The sequence below is a fragment of the Phoca vitulina genome, unplaced genomic scaffold (genome assembly GCF_004348235.1).
Source record: "Phoca vitulina isolate PV1807 unplaced genomic scaffold, GSC_HSeal_1.0 scaffold65, whole genome shotgun sequence".
NCBI classification, from domain to species: domain Eukaryota; kingdom Metazoa; phylum Chordata; class Mammalia; order Carnivora; family Phocidae; genus Phoca; species Phoca vitulina.
Window position 1 is genome coordinate 4,850,564 of NW_022589768.1, and position 21,955 is coordinate 4,872,518.

The 21,955-nt window shown below is 49.9% G+C and overlaps 1 protein-coding gene across 3 annotated transcripts; it reads right to left on the minus strand.

The window, feature by feature from the left end:
* Positions 1-274: 274 nt before the first annotated feature.
* LOC116624218 (zinc finger and SCAN domain-containing protein 2) lies at positions 275-18,547 on the minus strand. 3 transcript variants are annotated; one of them, XM_032391927.1, is made up of 3 exons: positions 18,429-18,547; positions 16,015-16,522; positions 275-1,746 (listed from the first exon to the last, which is right to left on the minus strand). In XM_032391927.1, the coding sequence occupies exons 2-3, from the start codon at positions 16,415-16,417 to the stop codon at positions 305-307; spliced, it is 1,845 nt and encodes a 614-aa protein (XP_032247818.1). In that variant the 5' UTR covers positions 16,418-16,522; positions 18,429-18,547; the 3' UTR covers positions 275-304. The 3 variants fall into 3 exon arrangements, with proteins under 3 accessions (XP_032247818.1, XP_032247816.1, XP_032247817.1); XM_032391925.1 differs by having other exon boundaries at positions 16,015-16,526; XM_032391926.1 differs by lacking the exon at positions 18,429-18,547 and adding an exon at positions 18,230-18,420 and having other exon boundaries at positions 16,015-16,526.
* Between the last annotated feature and the right edge of the window lie 3,408 nt (positions 18,548-21,955).

The following is a 21,955-nucleotide window of genomic DNA, read 5'->3' on the forward strand; positions in this document are numbered from 1 at the left end:
CTGTCTTCCGTCCCCCACGAGAAACACTCCCCCCGTGCTACCAAAGAGGAAACTGAGGCCCGGAGGACCAGGAGAGCGGAAGGCCATGGCGTGTCATGCAATGAAACGGAGAGAGACCCAGCTCTGCGACCTTCCGTCCCCCGCCCCCCGCCCCGTGCCGGGGGGCGTGAGTCTGCTCACCGGGACGGCAGCGGATGATGGAACCCGGGATGAGCGCGGGTGAGGTTCGGGCCCGAGTCCCCAAGACCCCCCCCCCCCCCCCCGCCCGGGAAGAACGGCTCTCCGGAAGGGGCGTCACCGTGACTCAGTCCGCTTTGTCTTTGGCGTGCGTTCTCTGGTGGGTGATGAAGTTGGAGCTGTTGCTGAAGCCCTTGCCGCACTCGGGGCACTTGTAGGGCCTCTCCCCGGTGTGGATGCGCTGGTGCACGATGAGCACGGAGTTCCAGCTAAAGCCCTTGCCGCACTCGGGGCAGCGGTAGGGCTTGTCGCCCAGGTGCGCGCGCTGGTGCATGACGAGGATGGAGCCGCGGCTGAAGCTCTTGCCGCACAGCAGGCACTGGAAGGGCCTCTCGCCCGTGTGCGTGCGCCGGTGCGCGGCGAGCTGCGAGCGCTGCCCGAAGGCCTTGCCGCACTCGGCGCACTTGTGCGGCTTCTCGCCCGTGTGCACTCGCTGGTGCTTGAGCAGGTTGGAGCTCCAGCTGAAGCTCTCGCCGCACGTCAGGCACTCGTAGGGCTTCTCGCCCGTGTGCGCGCCCTGGTGCGCGATGAGGCTGGAGCTCTGGCTGAAGCTCCGGCCGCACTCGCCGCACTTGTAGGGCTTCTCCAGCAGGTGCGTGCGCCGGTGCGTGGCCAGGTTGGAGCTGCGGCTGAAGCTCTTGCCGCACTCGGCGCACTGGTAGGGCTTCTCGCCCGTGTGCGTGCGCCGGTGCGTGATGAGCGCCGAGCTCTGGCTGAAGCTCTGGCCGCACTCGGCACAGCGGTAGGGCTTCTCGCCCGTGTGGATCCGCTGGTGGCGGATCAGGTTGGAGTTGTAGCTGAAGCTCTCCCCGCACTCCTTGCACTCGTACGGCTTCTCGCCCGTGTGGATGCCCTGGTGCGTGTTAAGGCTGGACCGGTTGCCGAAGCTCTTCCCACACTCGGGGCACGAGTAGGGCTTCTCGCCCGTGTGGGTCCGCTGGTGGGCAATGAGATTGGGGCTCCTGCTGAAGCTCTTGCCGCACTCGGCGCACTGGAAGGGCTTTTCTCCCGTGTGGATCCTCTGGTGGGTGATGAGGTTCGCGCTCCGGCTAAAGCTTTTCCCACAGTCTCGGCATTTGTAAGGTTTCTCCCCCGTGTGGGTGGTTTGGTGTCTGCTGAAGTTGGAACCATCGCTAAAGCTTTTCCCGCATTCGTTGCATTTGTAGTACTTCTCTCCCGTGTGGGTCCGCTCGTGGGTGATCAGGTGGGATTTCCGGCTGAAGGTTTTCCCACACTGGGGACACTCGTAGGGCTTCTCACCCAGGTAGGTGCCCTGAAGGCCGATGAGCTGCCCTACTTCCCTGCCCTGGGAGGGCACCTCCCTGTGGTCCCCACGCGGGGCGTTCCCCTGGGGCCCCCTGGAGCCACAGTCTCTCTCAGAGTCACTTTCCCAGTCGGACTGCGGAATGCCTTCCCCTTCGGGCATTTCTGAGAACATCTCATGTGATTCGACATCCTCAAATAGGTCCTGATTAGAGTTCTCCCCATTGTCGCTCTGGATCTCGAAATCTGAAACAGTGAAGAAAGACATACGATTTATACTCTGTTTCCTATAACGATGAGAGAAGGAAAGGAAACCCAAGTGAAATATTTAAAAAATTAAACTTCTTATGAAAATAAAGAGGCTAAAGGATCCTCAGAACTTTTAAAAACCAGGTTGATTTCCTTCTTCGTGATTATCTAGCTGTCAGACCTCATAGCCACGTGGTGATCACCGAGAATTTCTAAGTCTTAAAGATCTGGGTTCTAGGTCTGTACCTGTTTCTCCACTGGGAAGTGAAGTCAGGTGGGAATCTGAAAATCCTAATCAACAGAAAGCAACAGGGTACACAGTGACCCCCAATACTCACCATGGTGCCGGATGCGTAACAGGTGCTCAATTAAATTTGGAGAATGAGTGAATGGGTTTTTCAGTGGTACCACAGAAATTTCCCTAAAGCTTCATCTCCCTTCAAAAAGAGTTTATGTAATAATCTCATACATTACACTATATTCTGTGTTTATAATCTTATTAGATTATAATAAGAAAGTAAGACACAGACAAGGTGACGGGGCCCCTGCCACAAGAACTCTAGGTGTCTATACAGATGCCTGGAAATAAGTGGGTGGTTAGAAAAGCCCTAAAATGTGTCTGCAGTAGGAGCTTACAGATGGACCTCCCATCGGTAATACAAAATATCTACCATCCAGAAACTTGTTAAACTCTGCTGCCCAACACTTATCAAACATTCGGGTGAAAGAAATCAGGAGGGGGCACCCGCGTGGCTCAGTCGGTTAAGCATCTGCGTTCAGCTAGGATCATGATCCCAGGGTCCTGGGACTGAGTCCCTCACTGGGCTCCCTGCTCAGCAGGGAGTCCGCTTCTCCCTCTGCCTCGCCCTCTGTCCCTCCCCACGCTTGTGCTTTCTTGCGCGCTCTCTCTCTCACACAAATAAATAGAATCTTTAAAAAAAAAAAAGAAGAAGAAGAAAGAAATCAGGAGGGCAGACTGCCGACAACATATGCATCCCCTTCCTTCACTGACAGACTCTGAAATCTATCCCAGGATTGAGCAGGAGAGCCGTGAGCCTGGATCGCACTGTTTTGATCCCCAAAGAACCGAGCTGTGTGTTGACTTAATAGCTCTGGCCGACAGTCAAACAGTCTGAGAAGTGTCATCGAAATTAATGGCCGTCAGGAACGTTAACACTGCCAGGAAGTTGTTGGCGACACTGTTTATGCCACACAATGTCCTCTTGATAAACGAGAAGGAACTTTTCCTCTAACCGAAATTCCCAAGAGCACCACTGTTCTGAGTAACTGATGTGTGTCTGCCTCATGGCTCTGGTTGTGGCTCCCCGCCCCCCCCCCCCACCTTGCCTGCTTGGAAGCTTGGAGCCAAACGCTCAGAGGGAGAATACTGGATGTTTGTACAGCCCGCAACCTGTGTTCTTTCATTTTTCCCTCCCATTATTTCCTTTTTTGCTATAATTTCCTTGTGCCCCCTTCCTTCCTTCCTCTCTGCCTCCTTCCTTCTTTGGCTAATCTTCCCTGTATTGTTCCAATTTTAGTATATGTGTTGCCAAAGCGAGCACCCTTATGCTCTGCTTCTGTAAGTTGTCTTCAATTCTTTTTTGGAATTCTGTAGGGTGTACAGAAATAAATCAACGATTTACCGATCAGGATGACAGCCTGATTATTCCTAACACCTAACATCAGACCTCCAGAGAAAGCAGATCCATCCAGAACAAGGAAGACAATTAGTTAAATAATTACACAGGGTCCTAGTAACATTCCCACTACTGAAGCTAAGAAATAGTTTATTTAAAGTTAGATGGTCGATTCAGTGATTATTAGTTTCTGTAGGTGAAGGTGAATTTCCATAGGTGCACAGAATTTCCATAGGTGCACACGCCCTCAGGCAGAACCTGGTTCTAGTTATGCTGTCAGTCCATAGAGGATTGTATTTAAATGTACAAGTAGGCTTGTGATTCTACTTCATGCTCACTAGCACATACGCTGCTGGTGCTCTGTGGCTCCTGGCGTCCAGGGGACAGATACGGGCCTGAGGGGCACAGCGCATGCGCCCACACAGCCAGGACCAGGAGCTCTGCACTTCTGCAACTTCCTGCAACAGGGTTTTGTAAGTTTCTAGCACAGAGGTCTGCTCTCACCACCCTTCTACAGGGTCCTCCAGGCAGAGGCCCTGATTTATTTTCTGCAAGCGAATGCTACCAAAAACATTTTTTAAAAAATGACTTTAGGGGTGCCTGGGTGGCTCAGTTGGTTAAGCGACTGCCTTCGGCTCAGGTCATGATCCCGGGGTCCTGGGATCGAGCCCCGCATTGGGCTCCCTGCTCAGCCAGAAGCCTGCTTCTCTCTCTCCCACTCCCCCTACTTGTATTCCCCCTCAGGCTGTCTCTCTCTATTAAATAAATAAAATCTTTAATAAATAAATAAATAAATGACTTTAGTAGGGGCACCTGGGTGGCTCTGTCGGTTGAGCGTCTGACTCTTGGTTTTGGCTCAGGTCTGATCTCAGAGTCGTGAGATGGAGCTCCACGTCATCATCGGGCTCTGTGCTCAGTGGGGAGTCTGCTTAAGTTTCTCTCTTTCTCTCCCTCTGCCCCTCCCCCCGCTTGCTCCTCTCTCTCTCTCAAATAAATAAATAGTTTTTTAAAAATGACTTTAGTAATTGTTCTCTTCTGAACAGGGACATTAGCTGATAAGGTTTTCCACGGCCTTAAAATCAGAAGAACTGGTTGGTATGTTCTGGAATGAGCTCAAAAGCAACAGGGAAAACCCAACAAAAACTCAAACTCCATTTGCAGTGAGATTAGGAGGAAGATTAATTTGCAGACACCAAAATACATATAAGGGCTTCCAAAAACAGCAGAGACAGGGCAGAGGCCAATGAGGCAGGAAGTGAACAAGCATGGAAAGCAGTGTGTGCGTGTGTGTGTGTGTGTGTATGTGTGGCTGGGGAAGGAACTGGGGGGCAGCTGATCTCAAAAAGCTCAGGCAGAGGGGGCTCATGGGTGGCTCAGTCAGTTGAGCATCCGACTCTTGATCTTAGCTCGTCTTGATCTCAGGGTCATACGTTCAAGCCCCCCCACTGGGCTCCACACTGGGCATGGAGCTTACTTAATTAAAAAAAAAAAAAGGATATAAAAAAAGCTCAGGCAGAAAATCACTTCCTAAAGGTAAGGACTCCCCCTCAAGAGCAACAGTGCATTTGGGGTGAGCAGGGCTGGCTTCTTTGGTTCAGAGAAGCGCAGGAGGTGAAGCTACAACCAGAATCACCCAGATGACCTCTATACGCAGGAAGCTTTCTGTTTCTGTAGAGCAGAAAGGAGAGAGCCTTTGACCCTCACACATTAATCATGGCAATTATGACTGAGAAAGTGACATTTTTCATGCATTAAAAAAATAAATAAACGAGGGTCTCCTGTGTGGCTCAGTCAGTTAAGCCCCTGACTTTTGGCTGCAGCTCGGGTCATGATCTCAGGGTTGTGAGATCGAGCCCTGCCTCAGGCTCCCAACTCAGCCAGGAGTCTGCTTGAGGATTCCCTCCTTCTCCCTCTGCCCCCCTCCTCCCTGTGTGCACTCTCTTTCTCTGAAAAAAAAGGAGAAAAAAAAGTTAGACGAAGCAACCGCCTCCAGGAAGGAAGACCACATGGTAGAAGTTGGAAGAGACAGTGAGACAGCAGGAAGAGATGAAGTGGGAGCTGGCAGGACGTGGGAAGGCAGAGGAAATCCAGAGACCCGAGCGCAGGAGGAGGAGTGCAAAGGAGAACAGGCACACTGGCAAGGAGAAAGGGAAAAGGGGGGCCAAAATGAGAAGAGCCGTGAAAGGAAGAGGAATGAGGAGGACAAAGGGATTAACGAGAAGGACGAAAAGAGAAGTTAGACAAAATGAGAGTCCACAAACACACATCACTGGAGTTCTCAAACAGGGAAACCAGACCCAAGGAACAGAAGAAACGCTGAAGGTAGAAAGCTCCAACGACCCTGGGAAGGTGCACTGTGTTAGGAAGACTAACCCACAGTGGCTAGCGATGAGACGGGACAGCAAGCAAAAGGCTCGAATCACTCAAGTGGGGTAAGAGAACCACCTGGGCTCAGACTTCTCTACGGTGACATTCATGCCTGCAGACACGAGGCACACAAGGAAAGAAAGGGGATGCCCAGGATTTTGTGTTCAACAAAACCGTCCTTCAAGTATCACATTGGCAGGCAAACAGCTTTGAATACGCACGAATTCGCAGAATATGGTTCCTATGAGCCCCTCTTGGGGAAACTACTAGGAGGTGAGCTTGGGTCAACCAAGAGATCAAGGGAACTCTGAGCAAACGGGCTGGGGATGAGCGCCGGATACAGCAGACTTCAGAACCAAGTCTCCAACGACTGTGGCCATTACAATGAGAAGAGAATGTAGAGGCTACCCAGCAACGTAGAAATGACACTCCAGCCAAAACTGGGGTTGAGAGAAGGCAGGACAGAGGATATGTTCATTGATTGCCTCATCTGGATTACCCCCCTAACCTGGGAGTTCAAAGCGTATCATTTAAAATTGGCAAATCATGCACCCGAAGTGTACGCAAGTGTCTTTACCAGTGCAAAAATCAACCTTAAGGAGCTCCTGGCTGGCTCAGGTGGTGGAGCATGCGACTCTTGACCTCGGGGTCATGAGTTTGCACTCCATGTTGGGTGTAGAGACAACTAAAAAAACAAAACAAAACAGACAAAAGAAACTTAAAACGTTAAGACAGGATTACTGACTGAGACCGGGGGTGGGGAGGAGAGGGACTATCTTTGTCAGATGTTCAAACATGCTACAAGATCTCAAGAATGAAAACATTAACAGACAGTAGACCAGGGAAACAACACAAACACTCTAGAAACAGACTCAGTAGACATGTGAATTCGGAACTGAACACAGGTGGCACATGGATAAACAGATGAGCGGAACAGAAACAAGAATCTAACGATGCTAGGACTTGAACGTCTGACAAGGGCAGCCTCTCAAATCCAGAGAGAAAAGGCTCAACATTCAATTGACATTCAATAAATGATGCCGGACCGACTGGTGAGGCCAAATGGAAAAAATCTGAGGTTGGATCCTATACTGGGAAAAATCCCAAAGTGATCAAAGATTTAAATGTAAACAAAAACAGTATCCAACATTAGACAAAAATATAAGAATTCTCTTATAATCGGAAAGCCTTTCAATGTGATAATTTGTGTTGACTATCTTCCACCACCTCACTGCAGAGAAGAATCCAGGCCCAATGACCCCCCTGCCCCGACAGCGGCTTAAGGAGCAGCCGTACCCTCCTTTACCAGACCAAGAGGAAAGACTACGTTGAGCTCCATGCTCAGCATAGAGTCTGCTTGAGATCCTCTCTCCCTCTGTCCCTCCTGCTCTTTCTCTCTCTCTCTCTCAAATAAGTAAATCTTAAAAAAAAAAAAAAATGCATCCCTGATATAGATTTAAAAGAATATATGATTCTTGGGGCGCCTGGATGGCTCAGTTGGGTGGGTGTCTGACTCTTGGCTTTGGCTCAGGTCATGATCTCAGGGTCTTGGGATCAAGCCCCACTTGGGCTCCACACTCAGTGTGGAGTCTGCTTGAGATTCTGGCTCTCCCTCTGACCCTCCCCACTCTTGATGTGCTCTCTCTCTCAAAATAAATGAATAAATCTTAAAATATACATACAGGATTCTCCCCTTGTGCACTGCTGGTAGGAATGCAAAATGGTGCAGCCACTGTGGAAAACAGTATGGTGGCTCCTCAAAAAATTAAACGTAGAATTACCATATGATCTAATAATTCCACATCTGGGTCTACATCCAAAAGAACTGAAAGCAGGGACTCAAACAGGTATTTGTACATCCACGTTCCTGCATTACTTGTAATAACCAAATGTTGAAAACCCAAAGGTCTATCAGCGAACGAATGGAATATTATTCAGCCTTAAAAAGGAATGAAATTCTGACCTATGCTTCAACATGGAGGAACCTTGAGGACATTATGCTAAGTGAAAGAATAAGCCAGCCACAAAAGGATAAATATTGTACGATTCCTCTGTATGAGGTACCGAGAGGAGTCAAATTTATCATAGTGATAAGAATTAGAACGGTGGGTGCCAGGGGTTATGGGGAAGGGAGGGAGGAATGGGGAGTTGTTTACTGGGCACAGAGTTTCAGTTTGAGGAAAGGAAACAGTGCTGAAGATGGATGGTGGTGATGGTTGTACAACAGTACGAATATATTTAATGTCCGTGAACTGTACACAGAAAAATGATTAAAATGAAAAAAATGGTTAAAATGATAAATTTTATGTCATGTAAATTTTATCACACTCAAAAGAGAATACATGGCTCATAATTGTAGGTACTCTATCAAATTTAAAATAGGTGACACTACCTACTAATTCTGAAATTAGTTTTAGAAGATTTAATAAATGCTCAGAAAGGCAGAGAATTCTCAGAAACACTCTTATTAAATTTCTGATGGTCCAGTAGGCAAAAGAATTAATGAGTACTTCCCTGATCAATCGTTAAGCTGGAACATATGGTTTCATAAAGTTATAATTTACTTTTCTTCATTTCTAAATTGCCCATTCATATCTTTTATTTTTCATTCCACTGCACTGACTTTTCTTAGGGATTACAGAAACTCTTACAGATCAAGGTTTTTTTTGTTGTTTTGTTGTTTAAGATTTACTTATTTAGGGGCACCTGGGTGGCTCAGTTGTTAAGCATCTGCCTTCAGCTCAGGTCATGATCCCAGGGTCCTGGGAATGAGCCCACATCGGGCTCCCCGCTCCGCGGGAAGCCTGCTTCTCCCTCTCCCACTCCCCCTGCTTGTGCTCCCTCTCTCTCTGTGTCTCTCTCTGTCAAATAAATAAATAAAATCTTAAAAAAAAAAAAAAGATTTACTTATTTTAGAGAGAAAGAGAGAGTGTGCAAGTGGTGGGGGGGTGCAGAGGGAGGGTGGGGAGGGGAAGCAGACTCCCAGGTGAGCAGGGAGCCTGACACCGGGGACTCCATCCCAGGACCTAGAGATCAGGACCTGAGCCGAAGCCAAGAGCCAGGCGCTTCACCGGCTGAGCCACCCAGGCGCCCCCAGATCAAGGGTTTTTGACTCTTATCTGCTGTACCGCACACTTTGTTGCCAATATTCCCTTCCGGTTGGTGTACTGTCTTTTAACTTTGTTCATGGTACCTTTTTTATACAAAGGACTTCTCTGTTTTCCTGAGTCCAAGCCAGCTTTGAAGATTGCTGTCTTGCTTAAGAAGTCCTTCACCACAAGATTATAAAAATATTCTCCTACATGTTATTCCAGGTCTTTTAGAGTCGAGATCTATAATCCATCTGAAATTTATTTTTGTGTCACTTGTGAGGCAGAGATCTATTTCTGTGTAAGTTAAGAAGTAAGGATCGAATGTTAGTTTTTTCAAAATGGTGAGACCACTGTCCAAACGCCATTCACTGAACCAGCTGTTGGACTGCTTTAGGCCCTCTTCCTTCCCTCCTCGGTTAGTGAGCAGAAGCCACGGTCGAGGCTGAGGCTAAAGCAGCGGTTGGATTTTCCCCTCCCGGACACAGGCTCTAGACACATCCCCACTGCTGTTCACAGGGCCGTGCATGTCCCCCTGGCCGGCCAGACACCTCCTCTCCCTCTCACACTGGAAAGCCTATCACGATGAGTGTGAGGAAAACCGGCATCAGTAGGGAGACAAACCTGAATTTGCTGTAATTGTTGTAGAAAAATGAACTAAACAGCCACACACCTTGGCGCTTCAGTATGGGTTAGGCTCCAAATTCTGGTGACGCCCACCGGACTGTGACACACCACTGTGTCTCAAGGCCACGGCCAGAGGCGGCGGTCTAAAGCGCGGGCGTGAGTCTCCCACGGCCTCCTCCCGAGCCGGGCTCTCCCCATCGGAGGGCTGCCTGCTGGAGCACCGCGCCCCCTGCACGCTGGCTGCCTAAGAGATTAACGACTAACAACGGCAGTGAGCTCCGTTGTCAGTTTAAATGAATGACTGCCAGACATCTGACAGTTAGAACGTTTACATCCCTCTCAGGGCTCTGTATGGTCTACGCTGCCAATATTTCAGTGACTTAAAGGTGACTTTTGTTTTGAAACTGAGAATCGTAGCTTTAACCCTCCAACATTCTCCATTCCCTGTCTTGTTATGAAAAATGAAAGCATTTGCTCGTTGTTGGCATGAAGGGAGCATTTTGCTGGGGCAGCAAACTCAGACTAGGTAACCTGTTGCCTGTGCTCACCCAGAGCCAGGTGACGCTACAGATGCCTGGAGAGGGCAGCTTGACTCGGGCTCAGATGGTGGACGAGAGCAGGTATGAAGTGGACAATCTCCACTCCTCCCTAGACTAGAGCAGTGCTTCTCACTCTTCAAAGTGCAGACGGATCAGCTGGAGGTTTTGTTGAATGCAGATTCTGCTTCACATGGGTTGGGGTGAGACTGAGTGTGCCTTTCTAACAAGCTCCAGGTGACACCAGTACCGTTGGTCCACGGACCACACTTTGAGTAACAAGGCTCTAAGCAGTGGTTTTGACACTTTGCTGCAGCTTAGGGCCACCTGGGAGCTTTCAAAACTTCCTTGCCTGGGCCATACCCCATGCCAATGAAATCAGAAAATCAGAATCCCTGGGAGAGGGACCCCAAGTGATTCTGTCGTGTGGCCAAGTTTGAGAACCAGAGGTCTGGCACAGTGGCTCGCTTACTGATGATTGAATCAGGATCACTTGGAGGACTCGTTAAACCACAGGGTACTGGGCCCCACCCCCAAAGTTTCTGGTTCAGTAGGTCTGGGGTGGGGCCCAGGAAGTTCATTTCTAACACATTTGCAGATGATGCTGATGCTGCGGGCGCAGGGACCACACACTGCGCTGATGGTCAGAGGATTTACGTATCAGCATTCATCCATTTTGAGCCCCAAAATTTCCCTTTTGCTCCCCTCTGACATCAGCAGTTTCTTTTTTGGGTGGTGGAGCTGCTGTGAGATAAAATCTGTGTTGGGAGAGGAGCATTTCCCCTTTACCCTGATATTGCACCGACACTGGTGTGGGGGGGCTGGGGAAGGCCACCGTGGCATGAGTCCACTGGTCTGCAGGCTCTAGCACTATCTTCCGGCTCACCTCTTACAGAAAGGTGCGGGAACCCTGGTAGAGCGATCAGCCAACAGTCCGGCCTCAAGCTACCTCCAACTCTGCAGTGACTATAGTTTCTGAACCAAAAACTGGGCCATACAATTTGAGAAATGATTTCTGGCCCCAGGCCCCAGGCCACTTACAGATAGTCTGAGAGGTATGGCTTGGCCACCCACTATTGAACTCTGAGACATTCTGATGATTTGCAAGGACAAGTATTTCATATTCAGGACTACCCTGGACAATCTGGGTTGTCATAAACCAAATCACGAGAAAAAAAGAAGAAAAGGAAGTGTTCTGGGTTTCATGTTGGGACTTTCTAACCAGTCATAGAGATAACCGTGCTTTTCATAAATGGTCTTTCAGTGGGTCCGTGACACACAGGCTGAAAGCACAGCCGCCAGGCAAACCAGGGGCCAATCTCATTTCAACGGAAGATCCTCATCACTGGGGAGATGAGCTCCAGAGGACCAGCGACACCCTCCTGAGGCTTGCAATTCTGGCCATTCACCGGTTCATTTTCTCCATCCTATATTCATTGATGTTCACATCCATGGCCAGCTCCCCGGCACAAAAGACTTTAAGGCAAATGTCCTCCCTGGGGGTGTGGATTCACTGTACCTGAGGTTTCCAAAGTCAAAGCTTGTCCCATGCAAATAAATGCTATAGGTCTCCTGCACGATTCCTGCACCTTGGATGGATAATGTCAGGTCAAAAAGGCCACCTTCTAGTTTATACTCAGGCCAGACAGGGAGGATGTCCTTGAGCCTTTGGGATTTGAGAAATGGGAATAGCACAAACCTCCATCCTCAGAAACATGTTCTCTTTCTGTAAAAATATCTTTGGGGCGCCTGGCTGGTTCAGTCGGAAGACCATGTGACTGACTCTCGATCTCGGGGTTGTGAGTTCAAGCCCCGTGTTGTGGATAGAGATTACTAAAAAAATAAAATAAACTTAAAAATATCTTTATTAACAGCATAAACATGATAGTATTCACTGGGTTTGCTGAACAAAGGATTCATATGGCGCTTCCAAGAACGAAAACACCAGAGACTAAGAGTAAGTGTTCTTTCGCTGGACTGAGCTTCCCCGGGCTGCCTACTGGCCTGAGTACCCCTCCAGGTCTGCAGCCTCACCTCTCCCCTCTTTCCAGACTTGGGCATGTCCCGGCTATGTTCTGCCAAATGTGGCCTTGACCCCATTTTGTTTTAAGACAAAAGCTTAGCATGGTTTTCTCAAGGAAAAGCAGAGAAGCCTGGAATGAAGAAGCTATCTGTCCACCTCCTTCATGGACCGGGCCAGCAAGGCAGACTCTTAACACCTGCCGATGGGCAGAAAGGATTCATGTATTCATGCCAGCAATACTTACTGAGTTCCCACTGTGTGGGGGGCACTGTGCGCAGTACTGTGAGAGAGGAAAAGAAAGAAAGGAAAGAAAAAAAAAAGGAGAAAGAAGAAAACAGGTTCCATGCCTTCTGGGATTTTAAAGGTTCCTAGAAGAAATAAGACAACTATTCATATAAGTAGAAAACAAAATGGACCATAATCAAATGCTAAAGGACAAGGAGAATCCAAAAGCTCTGGGGCAGACGGCTTCTGGAGGAGGGAATCAGAGGTGCTCCCAGGTGGCTGCAACTGGGGACAGGGGAAGATGGACCAGAAGTAAGAAAGGCTTTCTGGAGTGGGTCTCTAAGGGTGTACACTCAAAGGATACCCGGGATTTTATCAGACAGGGATGGGACAAAGCCATTCCAACTCAAAATTCAAGAGCACAGACTCATGCTAGAAAGCACAGGTTTCATTCAAGGAATAGCAAGATCTGGTCTGAAAGGAGCAGGGGTGATGGCGGGAGGACCACGGGCAGCTGTGAGGCAGCTCTGGCCTGTCATCACACAAGGCCCTGGTTCCGAGCAGAATAAGGAGCTCATGCTTGATTTGGAGATGCTGGGGAACTCACGAAGCTTTCTAAGCAGGAGAGCACCTGAGCGCTCAGGTAGGAGCGGAGCAGGGGCCCTGGAAGGAGAAGAGGCTGGGCCGCTGTGAGAGTTCTGGGCAGAAACAGCAAGAGCCTGAATGCAGACCGCGCGTGGGGATGGAAACGTCCTTGGTACACACTCACAGGGAGAGATGAGCTTTACCACTTAAACCAGTAGCACAGGTCCCATCTTCATGGGAATTATAAGAACCTTTAAATGTGAGTACCCAGAGGTGCCTGCTAGTCAAATATTAAACAACCACTGTCCAAACAGGGATTGAAGTGTCCGGTGCTGGGTAAGTGTGTCCAAAGGTCCCGAGCTGGATGAACAGAAAAGAGGTCAAGTGGTTTACGTTGAACAAATGTTTGAGGGGATGAAGGTAAGTGCACAGGTTCCTCTGAGTAATCACGGGGAAGGTCAGGAGACTTTGTTAAGCAAAGCCGATCTCAAGGGTAGAAGTCAGAGGACTGACGAACCCATCTTAGACGACTGGGAGTGATAAAAGGCACAAAGCCCCCACAGCCCGTCGGGTGGGGAGGGCTGTCACGGTGGGTGCCTGTCTCCACCTCAGAGGCACCTGCTCAGACCTGACCCTCCGCTTCGAGACTTCCCCAACGAAACAACAACCCCAGGGGCGCCTGGGTGGCTCAGTCAGTTAAGTGTCTGACTCTTGGTTTCAGCTCAGGTCACGATCTCAGGGTCGTGGAATCGAGCCCCATGTCGGGCTCCATGCTCAGTGGGGAGTCTGCTTGAGATTCTTTCTCTCTACCTCTCCCCTGACTCATGCTTGCTCTCTCTCTCTCGGAAATAAATCTTAAAAAGACATAAAAATAAACAACAACCCCAGAGGTCACTCCTCAGCCCTCAACCCCTCTGGCCTCTGCACAGTATCTGACTAAGATCCTAAAGTTCATTACAAACTTGTCACATTCATCAGGAGGCAAGTAAATTAAGTTTTTAGGACAGGATGAGAGATTTTTGTTTTCTTTTTAATAGGAAGAGTAAAGTTGAAAGTTATTTTTCAGGGTCAGAGAAAACTGGGTACTTTGCTTCAAATAAAACCTACCAAACACACGTGGAAGCAAACAGACCGGAGTTTGAATCCCGGCTCCGCCACTTACCATCTAGTGTGTGATCTTGAGGAAGGGCGTGACCTTGCTGAATTTCCATTTCCTCATCTGTAAAATGACAGTCCCACCCACCTCCCAGGACTGCTAGTGAGCCGGACATGTGAGGAGCCCAGGGCAGGGCTGGGCTCACAGGAGGCCCTCGACGTCACACACAGCTTGACTCCTCTACCTCCCCAGTCCCTGAGCTTGGTCATAGCCTCTGCTCCCAAACCACCTCCTTTCCTCTCTTCCTCTTCCCAGGCTTCTGAATCCTCCAGACTGGATGCCTCTGAGTTGGCCACCTTTGTCTCAGTCCTCGCCTGCAACGCCCCACTGGGAACTATCACTTTGCACCACGGATGTGATACAATGCTTAAGGACATGGGCCATGTCCTCAGACCCATGGGTTTAAATCCTGGTTCGGCCTCATACTAGCTGGGTGATCTTCAGGGAGTCACTTAACTTCTCTGGTGATAATAACGTCACTAATCTCCCAAGACAGTGAAGTGTCCGTCAGTTTTGCCCAGCGAATGCTAGGCACGAGGCCTGGACCAGAAAGGGATCTGCAAACGCTAGCTAGTGTTACTATCGGTTCTTCTTACCTGTGTCCAGTGTCCTCCCCTCCTCTGCTGACCCCTCCTCGGCCAGACCGCTATGCCGGCAGCCTGATGTCTAGGCGGCTTCCTGGCTGCACTCCGGCCGCTGGCCTCTCCCTACTCGAATCAAACCTACATCCTGTTGCCAAATTCCACTTCCTCCCATGCCCCTTGGGCTCTAGTTCAAGAACCTGCCAAGGCCAGCGACATTCAGTCCAAGCCCCCCCCACCCTTCCCCCAAACTCCACATCCTACCACTTCCTAAAAACACACTTTCTACTCCAACCAGCCAGCCTCCCTTACTGTGACCTGAACCAGTGAGCTTCGTGCCACACCTCACTTTCTTCGCAGCTGCCAAACCCTCCCCGCTGCCCTGCACTTTTGCAAACTCCACTCCAGCCTACAGCTTCCTGCTTAAGCTCTGCACCCTCTCTGACCTCTCCGGTCCTGTCCCCTCCTTTCTCTGAATCTCTGCAGCTCTCATCAGTGCCAAGGCAGTCATCATCCATGGGTCCTGAAGCGGCCCCAGGGACACGGGCAGATGTGAAGGAAACATCTGGTAATCAAGGGAGTCCAGTCTACAACTGAAGACCAGAATGGAGACGGAGTAGTTAAGTGGCATGCCTGGATCCCAGAATGTATCAGGAACACGGGAGACAAGGATGGTAACCGTGGCAAAGAGCTCAGGTTTGAAATGACTCTTTCAAGAGCTTAGGATGACCTTATACCATCGCAAGTTCCTAGTTATTAGCTGGTCTTGGTTTCATAAGAATAATCACTTTTTAAAAATAGGATTATCTGGTTTTTCTAATGCTAGACTTCAGATATTTGGATGTTTATTGCACAACCAAGGGAAGGTGCCAAGGGGCGGTTTATACTGTCTTCAGTCCCCCTCCCTATAAACTCCATCAGCTTCCCAACCACTCGGAATAAACACAGAAGTAAACACTGTGCTTATTACACAAATATAGCTCCAAGAATAGTCCTGTAAGCCTCTCCTATCCTGAGATTCTGGAACTACCATTGTACACAGGGCATTAAAAAGGGTGAGCATGGGGCGCCTGGGTGGCTCAGTCGTTAGGCGTCTGCCTTCGGCTCAGGTCATTATCTCAGGGTCCTGGGATCGAGCCCCGGGTCGGGCTCCCTGCTTGGCTGGGGGGCCTGCTTCTCCCTCTCCCACTCCCCCCTGCTTGTGTTCCTGCTCTCACTATCTCTCTGTCAAATAAATAAATAAAATCTTTAAAAATAAATTAATTAATTAATTAATTAATAAAAAGGGTGAGCATGTCCTGGTTGCCTGCAGCAGCAGCAGGAGGACAGGCTGTCCCCACCTCCATCCTGGATACCACCCTCTCCTCTTCCACAAACACCACACTCCTCCACAGTGGGGAATGCTCCCCACCCTCTCCCCACGAGGTCCAGCATCTTACCGCCGTCCCGAAGGGTCTGGGTCAAGTCCTCCACCAGGGCCACAGCCTCCTCGCTGCTTTCAGGACGATGCTCTTGCAGCCAGGCTTGAATTTCCCTTGGTAGCACGGTCAGCATCTGTTCCTTGGTGTGCACTTCCGGCCTCAGCCAGCGCCGACAGAGCTCTCGGAGGCGGCCAAGTGCACCCTGTGGCCCTCCAGCGGCCTCCCCGTGGGGGCTACCCTTGCCAGCACTCTGGGGAAAAGGCTCCGACTCAGGGCCATCCTCCTGCAATACAGCTTCCTGCACCCAAGAGTCGTCCTCCAGGATCATGGTAGTGACCTCCTCCTGTTCGTCTTCCTCTTGAGGCACCTGGACCAAGGGGCTCAGGGGGGTGGTTACTCTCGGCAGCTCTGCAGCCATCATCCACCTTCCTGGGGCAATCGCCTCAGGCTTCTAGCCTTGAACCTCAGTCTTCTAGAGCCAGGCTCACGGAGAAGACACCTCCCTCCTCAAATTCCAACAAGTAGTCTGGCTGGGAAATGAGAAAGAGAACCACAATCAATAAGTAGACTGTCTTACAATGACCTAACTCACAGCAGCCCAGGTCAGGCCGCCAAGTGAGTCTTACATCCGCAAATCAACACAAGTTTCCTGTCCCTCTTAAAGGAAAAATGGCTTACTCCTGAAAACCTCTCTCTGTGGCAAAAGAAGTTATGAAGAATCACAAGCACAAAAAAATACAGAACTTTTCTTTCCAAAAGAAAGAGTATCAGAAATTCAGAGTCCTCCTAAGAACCCAGGACTAAGTTACTCTGCCCTAAATCAGTTCAGACTTGCTGCAGAGTGAGTGACCTTGACCTAACATACAACTCAGTCCCTTAACCTCAGTGCCCATCTAATAGGTAGAGATAATAACACCCATTCTTCTTATCTTATGGGGACATCTTCAGGATTAGCAATGGATCCAGATGTCAAAACATTTTGAGCCTCACTGGGAGGAAGGCAGTATCTTAACTGCATTCTTACCATATGAGTATGAAGTTTTAAAATATTCACACTTTTCAGGCGCCTGGGTGGCTCAGTCGTTAAGCGTCTGCCTTCGGCTCAGGTCATGATCCCAGGGTCCTGGGATCGAGGCCCGCATCGGGCTCCCTGCTCCGCGGGAAGCCTGCTTCTCCCTCTCCCACTCCCCCGGCTTGTGTTCCCTCTCTCGCTATCTCTCTCTCTGTTAAATAAATAAATTTAAAAAATCTTTAAAAAAAAATAAATAAATAAAAAATAAAAAATAAAATAAAATAAAATATTCACACTTTTCAATGCAGCCTTGGCCCCCTTGGGAATTTATCTTTAAAAATAACCATCTTTCTGAAGAAAAATTTATTTGCAAGGAAACAAAACCATAGCATTGTTTCTAATTGCAAAAATACCCCGACATTTTAAAAATCCAGCAACAGAGAAATGGTTAATGAATTATGCCACATCCACACAGTAAAATGTATTTAAAACTATGCTGATTTAATAATGGCTACCTTTGGGGGCAGGGTACTGACTGAGAAGGGACTCAAAGAAGTCTTTGGGGTGCTGGAAATGTTCTGTATCTTGATTTGATGACGGCTGCATAAAGCATACATATGAAATTTAAGATCTGTGCATGCTGCTGCATGTAGCTTTAAATATTTTTAAAAATTATGCTGACAACGATTATTAACCATTAATAATCTGAGATAATCTTCATAAACATGAAAATTACCGATAAAAACAAACCTAGCCAAACAGAAACACCAGGCACAGTATGATCCCAAATCCGTTTAAAAATGAACACATACACAAGGAAAAACAAAACTTGGACGTTAATTCTACAAAATGTTGGGAGCAGGGAAATTACTATTTATAAAATAAAGCCTATAAAAGCAACGAAAAATTATGTTTTAAAAATCACTACCACATGACAAAGACTCAGATAACCCCCCTTTTTAAAAAAAGGGGGGCAGGGGAAAAAAAACGAAGAAGAAGAAAGCAAAGCTAGTGGGAACACCGAAGCTCTCAGCGTGTACTGACCAGAGGGCCAGAAGGGGCACAGGTAAAACACAAGTCCCGCTCGGGAGCCCGGGAAAACTGCTTCCGGTCAGCTCGTTCGCTGTCGGACCGAGGGCAAGACACGCCCCCTCGGAAGCTCAGTTTCCCCATCTCCCAGCCCCAACCCCGCGCCCCTGGTTAGATGTGCAGGGAGCTCACCGGCCCGAAGCAGGGTCCGGGTGCGTTCGCCGAGCGGACCGGGCGCGTCAACCTGGGGGCCCCGGCCCGCGGCCGCGGACAGCGCCCCCGACGCCCCTCCCCCAGCAGGGCTGCCTGCACCGGCTCCAGGCCCGTTATTCCCTCGCCGCGGGCTACTCCCCCGGCCCGCGCCGCTCCAGGCCCGTCTCTCCGGGCTCACCTCTGGGGAGACCAGGTCGGACTCCGGCAGCCACTCCGCGCGTAAAAGCGCCCCCGGGCACGGCCCGGCGCCTCCGGACTCACCGCGGCTCAAGCCCGAGGGGCACCGAGAACAATGGACGGGAGAGGCCCGCCCCCCACCGCGCTCATTGGCCACCGAGAACGCCCCCTGGAAACCCTGCTCTCCTACTGGCGAACCCGGCCCCCGGCCCGACGGCGGGGTGGGGAGGCCGGGCCGAGGGCATTGTGGGACATGTAGTCCACCGCGGCGGCCCGGCCCGCGGGCGCGGAGCGGAGCTAGGGCTTGAGAGGCCGGGCGCCGCTGCGCGGGCCGCAGGCGAATCCGCGGACTGGCCCTCAAGACCCCAGGGTTGGCCAGAGTTGGGACCTGGTACCGGTCATCTCATTTCCCTGAGGCCTCCGTGGATTTGCCTATGAAAAATGAAAGTTGTGAGGAGGGGCTTGAAGGTCCGTTTCAGCCGGGGACTGTGTGGCAAGGCATGTTGTCAGGCGCCCCCGAAAGGCTGTCCCCGAGCTGGGAGGAGTCCTCCCAGGAAAAGTCGCCCCGCCCCCGTCCCCCAGCCTGCAGGTCCACGCTCGCACCTGGCCCTGGCACACCCCTTTGTTTTCGCACGTGGTGTTCCTGCTGCTGGAGGCAAGCCCCGTCCCGCCTCTTGGGCCGCGGGAGAACTCCCGTTCTTCCGTCCCGCTGGTCTGGGAGCCTGCCCCACCGTCCCCTCCGCGGCCGCGGACGCCGCTGCCGGCGCACCTGCTCCGCGTGTCCCCGTCAGTCCCTGGTCCCAGTGTTGCTCACCGCGGGTCTCAGCACTGGGAGGTGAGAGCGGGAGATCGGCCTCTGTCCTCCCCACGGTCGGTGCCCTCGAAGAAGTAGCGGCGCCAACACTGCAGGACAACAGGTGAGAACCGTCCGGAAACCCAAGGGGGAAATAGGAGGATGGGGGGAGACATGCTCTCGGGGGTCTGTGATGGAACAACTGTGAGTGCTTATGCAGAGCAGTCATCGGAGGCGCACAAGCAAATGACTACATTTGTTGTGTTAATTTTTTATTTATATTACATTTAATATTCATGAAAATTTTGTATTTGAGAAATGTTTTCTGTTTATTTGGGTGATTTTAATCTCCTTTTCTGTGAACTGATTGTATCTTCCCATGTTTGTTTTCCTTTGATCCAGTATAGTTTACATACAGTATTATGTTTCAGGTGTACAATAATGAAGCAAATCCATACAACACTCAGTGCTCATCAGGACAAGTGCACTCCTTAATCCCCATCTCCTGTTTCACCCCCCCCCCCCCCCCCCCACCCCCCCCCCCCTCTGGTAACCAGCTGCTTGTTCTCTCTAGTTAAGAGTCTGTTTTTTGGTTTGTCTCTCTCTTTTTTTTCTTTGTTCGTTTGTTTCGTTTCTTAAATTCCACCTCTGAGTGAGATCATATGTATTTGTCTTTCTCTGGCTGACTTATTTCTCTTAGCATAATACTCTCTAGCTCCATCCATATTGTTGCAAATGGCAAGATGTCATTATTATACTTCTTCCCATGTTTTAATCAAATTTATTTGCAAGAGTTCTTAGTATATTAAGCAAACGATTTGTCACAGAAGTTGGTATTTCTCAGTTTGCTGTTCTTTTTTGCTGTTTTTTTTTAGCATAAAAATTTTTAGGCTGTCCCATCTTGTCTTTTTATAGCTTCTGAATTTGGTGTCATTCTTAGAAAGTTCTCTGCACCACTCCGAAGATTATCTCAGTTTCACCTGTTTTTCACTAATGAACCCCTTCAATCAGTCGAAGTGTAAAGATGCAAGGTGAGGTTCCTACCTCCCTGGCTGCATCTTAATGTCTTAGCCTAAATGAACGTCGTGCAAATAGCACCACCTCCAGGCCAGCTCGAGAAGTTTGCACTCCGTGCCTGGATGCCGAGCTCTCAGTGCTCACTCCCCCGGTCAGCATTCCTGGAGAGCAAGAGATGCAAAATAGTTGAGGATGATAATTCTTGGGATGCTCTCGTATTACAAAGATCAGTTTTTCCACATTTCCATCCTCCCTAGGAATGGGGATGTATACAAATGGGAAAAGATGTGTTTGGGTGTGGGGGTCTGGGGGGTTCACTGCTGAAACTTTCTAGCAGCCTAAGAGTGCATTTACCTCTCCTCCTATCCCAAGCCAACCCTTGACCACAAGAAACTGGCACTGTCTTGTCACAGGAGAATCCTGGAGCCAGCCATCTCTTCCCTGTGCCTGATTCTCCGGGAAGGTGGTCCTGCCCAGTGTCAAGTATCCCAGGTTTAGATAGAAAGCAACTCACATTCAGGGCACCTGGGTGGTGCAGTTGATTAAGCGTCCTTGGCTTTGGCTCAGGTGGTGATCTCAGGGTCGGGAGATTGAGCCCCACAGAGTCTGTTTAGCATTCTCTCTCCTTCTCCCTCTCCCCCCCCACCCCCACATGTGTGCTCTCTCACATTCTCTTTCAAATAAGTAAATAAATCTTTATTTTTTTTCAAGATTTACTTATTTGAGAGACATGGTGCATGAGCACCAGCAGAGGGGAGGGGCAGAGGCAGAGGGAGAAGCAGACTCCATGCTGAGCAGGGAGCCCAATGCAGGACTCAATCCCAGGACCCCAAGATCATGACCTGAGCCGAAGGCAGATGCTTAGCCAACTGAGCCACCTAGGCGCCCAGTAAATAAATCTTTAAAAAAAAGTGGGGGGGGGGGAAGAAAGCAACTCACATTTAAGACAAGTTTATGGCATAATGGGCCTGGTGCCCAAGCCAGCCTGGGACAGTGAGCAAGCCTAGAAACACAGCCCAGTTCAGTGAGTAGGATTGCTCCCCCAAGTGAATCTTTTCTCCATCAGCCAAACTCCAGGGGTGACAGAGGCTGTGTGCTACCAGTGGGCATTCCTGGTAAAAGCTTCAGAGAACTGCTCTGGCTAAGAGGGACTTATTGAAAGAATATTAGGGAACTCACAGGGTAAATGGGAAAGAATCAGGCTTAATTCAGAACAGTTGGGAGCCAAGAAACAGAGGCTAAGGCTCAGGCACTGGGTGCCTTTGGGCCCTGAGGATGCAGGAAGTACCTCCCCCCCGCCAAAGACCCCCCCACCATTGCTCAATCTACCCTATGTCCTCGCTGTCCAGGAAGGGCATCTCTTTGTTTGTATGAAGCATGTGTGTCTCATTTTTGCTAGTTATGCCACAGAAGCAGGACCACTAAACGGGATTGGGAAAAGATTATTACATGAACAGTGTTGGAGGATGCTATAAGACTGGCCTAAAAGGAAGAAAAATCTAAAGGGGGGCTCCTGGTACGAATGCCAAGGGAGAAAGAGAAACTAGGGAAGGAGATCAGGGATGCATTTATTTTAAAGAGGGAGGAGTGAGGGGCGCCTGGGTGGCTCAGTCCTTAAGCGTCTGCCTTCGGCTCAGGTCATGATCCCAGGGTCCTGGGATCGAGCCCCGCGTCTGGCTCCCTGCTCCACGGGAAGCCCGCTTCTCCCTCTCCCACTC